This window comes from Staurois parvus, unplaced genomic scaffold (genome assembly GCF_062004578.1).
Source record: "Staurois parvus isolate SC_StPar_1 unplaced genomic scaffold, SC_StPar_1.0 ptg001585l, whole genome shotgun sequence".
NCBI lineage: Eukaryota > Metazoa > Chordata > Amphibia > Anura > Ranidae > Staurois > Staurois parvus.
The window spans coordinates 576,973-584,874 of record NW_028319381.1 but is presented as its reverse complement, the minus strand read 5'-3'; the positions used below and the strand labels follow the sequence as shown (position 1 = coordinate 584,874).

Sequence of the window (7,902 nt, the reverse complement as noted above, 5' to 3'; positions counted from 1 at the left end):
AGTAACAGGTCTTTGAGAGACAGAATTCTTGCTGCTTCTCAGGGGTTCAAATACTTCTGTTCAGCCGTGCGAGACAAATACATTCTTTACAAATCATACAATGTGATCTCCTGAATTCTGTCCTCAGAGTGGGAATCCCCTACAATGTGATCTCCTGAATTCTGTCCTCAGAGTGGGAATCCCCTGCAATGTGAATGTCAGACCCTCCATGATGGAGAAGTGGGAGAACTTGCAGAATCGCAGGGGGTTCAATACTTCTGTTCCTTACTGTAGGTAGCTTTTTTCCCCACCAATTCCTGTCCCTCAGGGCCGTCCCCGAGTCCCCATACCACGTCTGGGGCCAATAACTGGCATAAAAGCCTTCAGAATGGACACTTTTCCATTTACAAGTTTCTGTCCCTTAGACTTGCATTGAGTTCGAAGTTTGCGGTTGAACTTTCGTCAAGTTGGAATGTTGGACCGCGAACCGAACAGGGGGGTGTTGGACCCGTCACTACTTATTACATGTCTGTGTCCTTCTGTAGAAGAATTCTTCTAGCTACGTGTCTCAGTCCCAGCCTCTCCCTGTGTAGGAATGTACACCTCGCCCCGTGTAGGAGGGTACAGAACGGGTCACACTGGATACGGAGTGTCAGAGACTTTCCCCGTCATTCTGTCTTCTGCTCTCAGCGATGGCGTCTTCTGATCTGAGGAAGGAGCTGGAATGTTCCGTCTGTCTGAACATTTATACAGATCCTGTAACCCTGAGATGTGGACACAACTTCTGCCGGGACTGTATTGGCCGTGTGTTGGATACACAGGAGGGGACTGGAGGTTATTCCTGTCCTGAATGCAGAGAAGAGTTCCAGGAACGTCCTGCACTGAGGAGGAACACAACACTACGTAACATAGTGGAGAACCTCCAGTCTACCCATCCAGAGCAGGAGGAGTCCGGGGTCTTCTGTACTCACTGTATTCACACTCCTGTACCGGCTGTGAAATCCTGTCTGCTGTGTGAAGCTTCTCTGTGTGACAACCACCTGAAAGTCCACAGCAAGTCACCAGAACACGTCCTATGTGACCCCACCACTTCCCTGAAGGACAGGAAATGCTCCATCCATAAGGAACTACTAAAGTATTACTGCACCGAGGACTCCACCTGTATCTGTGTGTCCTGCAGGCTGGATGGAGAACATCGGGGACACCAGGTGGAGACTCTGGAGGAGGCCTCTGAGATGAAGAAGAAGAAACTGAGGAATGTTCTGCAGAAACTGATGACAGAGAGAGAGGAGATGGAGAAAAGAGTCCAGAGTCTGCAGGAACGCAGGAGGAAAGTACAAGGAAAAGCAGATGATGAAACCAAGAGAGTCACTGCCCTGTTCAGAGACCTCAGGAGACGTCTGGGAGACCTGGAGAAGAGAGTCCTGAGGGACATCTCTGGGTGGGCAGAGCGGGTCTCCCGTCCCATGTTGGATTATATTCGGGATCTGGAAATAAAGAAGGAGGAACTGTCCAGGAAGATGAGGGACATTGAGGAGCTGTGTAACATGACGGATCCACTGACTGTCCTACAGGAATCAGACACAGGTGACTTGTGTGATACTGAGGATGGAGATGATGAGGAAAGAGAGAGACATGAGAACCTCCTCCATGATGGAGGGGATGGGGATGTGGGGGGGATCTCACACACATTACACACGGGTTTATCTGATATCATGTCTGGGGTCAATGTACAGAAATGTACAGGCACACATGTCTCTCCACATTCTACTACAAAGGGCAAAGGTCCCATCAATGCTCCACCATCCAGGCCAGACCCCCAACCCTCCCCCACTGGAGGACCAAATATTGGGGCTGTACAGCAAACACGGGGGGTGTCGGGGGTTACAGACATATTACTGGATGTGAGGACAGCTGGTAATAATCTACATATATCAGATGACGGGAAAACTGCAACCTTATCATCATCACATCAGAAACGGCCAGAAACACCAGAGAGGTTCCAGTATGGTCAGGTGATGAGCAGTCAGAGCTTCTCCTCCGGGAGACATTACTGGGACGTGGATGTCGGGGGGTCCCGGTTCTGGAGAGTCGGGATGTGTTACCCCAATATAGACAGGAGAGGAGGTCAGTCAAGGATTGGATGTAATAAGAAGTCCTGGGGGTTGGAGAGGGGGAGGTTGGGGTTGGGGGGTGATGAGTACTCAGTGATACATGACAGTAATAGGACCCCATTCCCCGGCGGTGTCTCCAGTACCAGAGTCAGGATAGATCTGGATTATGAGGCCGGGCGGATCTCCTTCTATGATCTGTGTGACCCGATCCGACACCTCCACACCATCACCACCACCTTCACTCAGCCCCTCCATGTCGGGGTATGGGTAGGGAGAGGATGTATAAAGATATGTGGGAGGAGCCAGAAGTGAGAGATCCGCCCAGAGACATCACAAGGGGGATGATCTGATTGGTGATTGGTGCAATACTCAGCCAATAGGAGGAAGGGCAGGAAACAGGAGTGATTTGTGGAGAAAGCTGCAGGTTCCGGGGCCGTCATCTTCATCCTAAACCTCACTTCACTCCCTAGTGTGTCACTGACCAGGAACAAGCATGCAGGAGGTCCAAGTGTTCCGCCTTCACTGGCTGCATGCTTGTTCTGGGTCAGTGACACCCTAAGTAGTGTAGCCAGGATGGAGATGATAGCCCTGGAGCCGGAACCTTCCCAGTGTATCTTTAGCCACAATGTGTGTTTTCAGTTTTGGATGGAGTGTGGAGGGATTAGAGCCCCTGTCAGTTTTTCCTGCTATCCAGGACTCTGTCAGAATGGTTTCCTTTCACTTCCTGTCCTGCTGACAACAATTTCCCCGACAGGAAGTGAGGGGAAGTCTCTCTGTATTGGAGCCCTGCATAGCAGGACCGTCCTGGCTAGACATGTGACCACCAACACATTTCTTTTCCTTCACTTCCTTATGGAAATCATTTCATTTCCCTCCATTTTCTGGTTTTGGAATTTGTTTAGTTTTGTTTCAAATTCGGAAAATTCAAATCTAATTAAAAAAGTATCGAATCAGCATTCAGATGTATTCTATTCGAATTATGGAAAATGGTTATATTATTTGTATTCTTTTCTATGCAATTATTTTCAACATTTGCATTTCAGAAGCTGGAGATATTGTATTGTATTCTAATAGATTGTGTTCTATTCTGTTCTGTTCTGTTTTTCTCTATTCTCTTCTATTCTATGAATGTATGCTCTATTCTATTCTGTTCTGTTCTATTCTATTCTGTTCTGTTTTTCTCTATTCCCTTCTATTCTATGCTATTCTTTTCTAGTCCTTTATTTTCTATTCTACTTTATTCTATTCTTGCTTCTAACTTGATTTCATTTTTGAATTTGATTCATATTTTGGACGAAATGTAATTTCATTATTTCAGATTTGTCATTTGTAAATTCAGATACATCGGACACATGTGGTACCCCCATACTCAGGAGAGGTAGCAGAATGTATTTCGGGGTGTAATTACATATATATATATAAACCATTAAAGTGACAACTTTGTGTAAAAAAAATATTGTCATTCTCCAACAATTTGTGGCGAAAAATAAAATATTCCATGGACTCAACATGCCTCTCAGCAAATAGCTTGGGGTGTCTGTAATGCAACGCGGTGCCCAACCCCCGACCTTCTCATCAACTTCTGACCAGGGACCGGCCAATCTCACACCGCGCTGATGTAACACTCTCAGATGCAACTGGCAGAGATTTTCCAGTTCACAGGATCACCTTCTATGTGCAGCAGCCTGAGTGCGATTGTCACTGGGATCGGTTAATTACACAATTAATCATTTTTGGTTGAACAAGATTGACTTTTGTCTTTTTTCAGCCAGACTAACTATGTAACTATATAACCGTCACACTGCCACCCCCGACTTCTTACAGAGAAGGAAACTCCACATCCCAGAAATGACACCGAACTCAGCATCAACGTCTGTAATACCCAATGTCACCACAGACAGGGAGATCAGAGGAGGATTGTATACAGGGACACTCTTCCAGGGACGGGGATATCAGAGGATTATATATACAGGAACACTCTTCCAGGGACGGGGATATCAGAGGATTATATATACAGGAACACTCTTCCAGGGACGGGGATATCAGAGGATTATATATACAGGAACACTCTTCCAGGGACGGGGATATCAGAGGAGTATATATACAGGAACACTCTTCCAGGGACGGGGATATCAGGGGATTATATACAGGAACACTCTTCCAGGGACGGGGATATCAGAGGATTATATATACAGGAACACTCTTCCAGGGACGGGGATATCAGAGGATTATATATACAGGAACACTCTTCCAGGGACGGGGATATCAGAGGATTATATATACAGGAACACTCTTCCAGGGACGGGGATATCAGAGGATTATATATACAGGAACACTCTTCCAGGGACGGGGATATCAGAGGATTATATATACAGGAACACTCTTCCAGGGACGGGGATATCAGAGGATTATATATACAGGAACACTCTTCCAGGGACGGGGATATCAGAGGATTATATATACAGGAACACGATTCCAGGGACGGGGATATCAGAGGATTATATATACAGGAACACTCTTCCAGGGACGGGGATATCAGAGGATTATATATACAGGAACACTCTTCCAGGGACGGGGATATCAGAGGATTATATATACAGGAACACTCTTCCAGGGACGGGGATATCAGAGGATTATATACAGGAACACTCTTCCAGGGACGGGGATATCAGAGGATTATATACAGGAACACTCTTCCAGGGACGGGGATATCAGAGGATTATATATACAGGAACACTCTTCCAGGGACGGGGATATCAGAGGATTATATATACAGGAACACTCTTCCAGGGACGGGGATATCAGAGGATTATATATACAGGAACACTCTTCCAGGGACGGGGATATCAGGCGATTATTGGGCCGGATTGGCGGAAGATATGTGACGGGGGTGACAGGAGTCACCCCTCTTATCCTGCGTGGCTGGACTTCAAAGAGCTGCAACAGGATGAGAGGTGGATGGGGATGATTAAGGAGCGAGCCAAGTGGGGGAGCGGGGCATTTGCCACAACATGACACTCCTCCCCCTTCCATTTCACAAGTGCCGGCAAGGGGGGACCCGACCAGGTTCCTTTGAAGGCACTTGTGGGCCCTGACTTAGCTACTGTGGGTCTTGTTGGCTGGACAGGCCATCCGCATTTTGGTGTTGGCTTCCCCGTCTATACTGAATGGTGAAATTGTAGGACTGGAGGGCGAGGCTGCATCTGAGGAGGCGCCCGTTGTCCCCGGACACCCTATTTACCATGTGAGGGGGTTGTGATCGGTGGCAATGGTGAACTCCCGGCCATATAGATAGGGTTTCAGTTTCTTTAGGGCCCAGACTATGGCCACTCGTTTTCTACAGTAATGAGGCAACTTCCCTGTCCAGTAGTTTGCGGTTGAGGAAGGCGATGGGATGTTCCTCCCCAGCCTTGTTTACTTGGCTGAGAATGGCCCCTAGGCCGTAGGTGGAGGCGTCTGTCTGTACCAGGAAGCTTCTGCTGTGGTCAGGGGTGGCCAGGATGGGGTTGTTGCCAGGGCTTACTTGAGGTCACGGAAGGTGGAGTCGCAGGCTGAGGTCCTATTCACCATCCTGGGGCTGTTCAGGTCGGTCAGGGGCTGGGCCGTGGAGCTGAGATTAGTTACAAATTTACGGTAATAGCCATCAGTGCCGAGGAATGCCATCACTTGTTTCTTGGTCTGGGGGGTGGGCCAGTCATGGATGGCTTGGACCTTGGCTGGCTCAGGTTTCAACTTCCCCCCCCCCTACTCTGTGTCCGAGGTACTGCACCTCAGCCATTCCCAGCTGGCATTTGTCTGGTCTCACTATCAGCCGGGCCCCGCAGATGCGGCCCAGGATGGTTCCCACATGTGACAGGTGCTCCTCCCATGTGTCACTGAAGATGGCTATGTCATCTAAGTAGGCGCACGCGAACCCTTGGCACCCCTCTAACAGCTGGTCCACAACCCGTTGGAAGGTGGCTGGGGTGTTTTTCATGCCAAAGTGCACTAGGAACTTGTACAGGCCAAATGGGGTGATGAAGGCGGAGCGCTCAACGCCCTCCTTCGTGAGGACGATCTGCCAGTAACCCTTACTGAGATCTAGGGTGCTGACATATTGGGCCCCGGCAAGATGATCTAGTAGGTCGTCTATGCGGGGCATGGGGTAAGCCTCACTGACGGTGTAGTCGTTCAACCTCCACGCAAAGTCAGGTGCTCCCATCCTCTTTTGGTACCAACATTACCGGGGAGGCCCAGGGACTGCGGGAGGGTCGGACGATGCCCAGCTGGAGCATCTCTGAGAGCTTGGCCCGGATGGCCATCTTCACGGATTCGGGGACTCGGTAGGGGGCCTGCTGGATGGGATTTTGACTGTGGGTCTCCACATGGTGGAGGGCCAACCCAGTGCAGCCTGGGGTGGTCGAGAAGGCGATGGCCTGGTCCTCTAGTACGGCCATCTGGGTAGTTTGGCAGGGGCTCAGCCGAGCCCCCGTGGGAATCTGATCTAGGGGGCTGGTGGTTTTTGTGGCTTGCAAGAGGTTGGGCAGGGCCCCCTCATTGGCCTCCCCTGTGGAGGCGGGGCAGATGGCTAGCACAGGCAGAGTCCTGTCATGGTACTCTTTCAGCATATTGATGTGGACCGTGCACTGCTGACGGCCTCGGGTGTCGAGGCTAATTACATAGCTAGTCTTGTCTAACTTGCAAAGGACCTTGTAGGGTCCTTCCCAGGTGTGCTGGAGCTTATTCCGGGGGTTGGGAACTATCTTGAGCACCTGCTGACCCTCAAAAAACTCATGGCCATGTGCCCTGTGGTCATACCAAACTTTATGGCGCGTCTGGGCCGCCCGGAGGTGGTCGTGGGCCACGGCGGCCAGGAGGGTCAGTCGCTCCTGCAGCTCGAGGACGTAAGGGATGACTGGGGTACCTGTGTCCTCTATTTTCCCTTCCCAATGTTCCCGGAGCAGGGACAGGGGACCTCGAACCCTCCGCCCGTACAAGATCAAAGGGGGAAAACCCCATTGACTCCTGTGGTACCTCCTGGTATGCAAACAGCAGGTGAGGGAGGAGCTTCTCCCAGTCTGCCTCCCCATCAATGAAGGACCTAAGCATGCTCTTCAGGGTCCCATTGAAGCGCTCACAGAGGCCATTAGTTTGGGGGTGATAGGGAGTGGTCTGGATCGCCCGTACCCTGCACGTGCGCCATAGGGATTGGACTACATCGGACATAAACTGAGTGCCCTGGTCAGTCAGGATCTTGCTGGGGAAGCCTACCCAGGAAAAAACTGTGACCAGAGCCTCCGCCACCTTAGGAGCGGAGATACTGGACAGGGTGACGGCCTCTGGGTAGCGGGTTCTGTAATCCACTACCGTGAGGATGTATCTTTTCCCCGACTTACAGGGGTGGGCCAGGAGTCCTAGGATTTCTACGGCTACTCTCTGAAAGGGCTCTTCAATGATGGGCAAGGGGCGGAGCGGGGCCTTGGGGTGGTCCCCTGGGTGTCCCTTCCTCTGTCAGGTGTCACAGGTCTGGCAGAAGCGAGAGACGGACTGAGATACCTGGCCAATAGAAGGCTTGGGTCAATCACTTCTCTGTCCTCCTCTTCCCTAGGTGGCCAGCTACCGGGATTTCATGGGCGATCTGGAGTAGCGGGAACCTAAACAGTTTGGGCACGATTAGTTGTTTGGGGGCTGCATGAGGCTGGTCCGGGTGGCTTGGACCTGCCCAGTGGTACAGCAGCCCCTTCTCCCACCAAAGCTGGTCCCCACCCCCCCTCCAGCTGTCCTGCATTGGCCTGGGCCCTAAACTTGGTCAGGGTGGGGTCTGCGTTTA

At 50.7% G+C, this 7,902-nt stretch overlaps 1 protein-coding gene across 1 annotated transcript; it reads left to right on the top strand.

The window, feature by feature from the left end:
• Positions 1-565: 565 nt before the first annotated feature.
• On the top strand, positions 566-3,049 carry LOC149435210 (E3 ubiquitin/ISG15 ligase TRIM25-like). Its single transcript, XM_089662904.1, has one exon. It carries the CDS (start codon positions 672-674, stop codon positions 2,403-2,405), a length of 1,734 nt encoding a protein of 577 aa, XP_089519030.1. The 5' UTR covers positions 566-671; the 3' UTR covers positions 2,406-3,049.
• Positions 3,050-7,902: the final 4,853 nt, after the last annotated feature.

Coding starts and splice junctions, on each gene's coding strand:
- LOC149435210 (XM_089662904.1), top strand. CDS start 672: ATGGCGTCTTCTGATCTGAGGAAGGAGCTGGAATGTTCCGTCTGTCTG.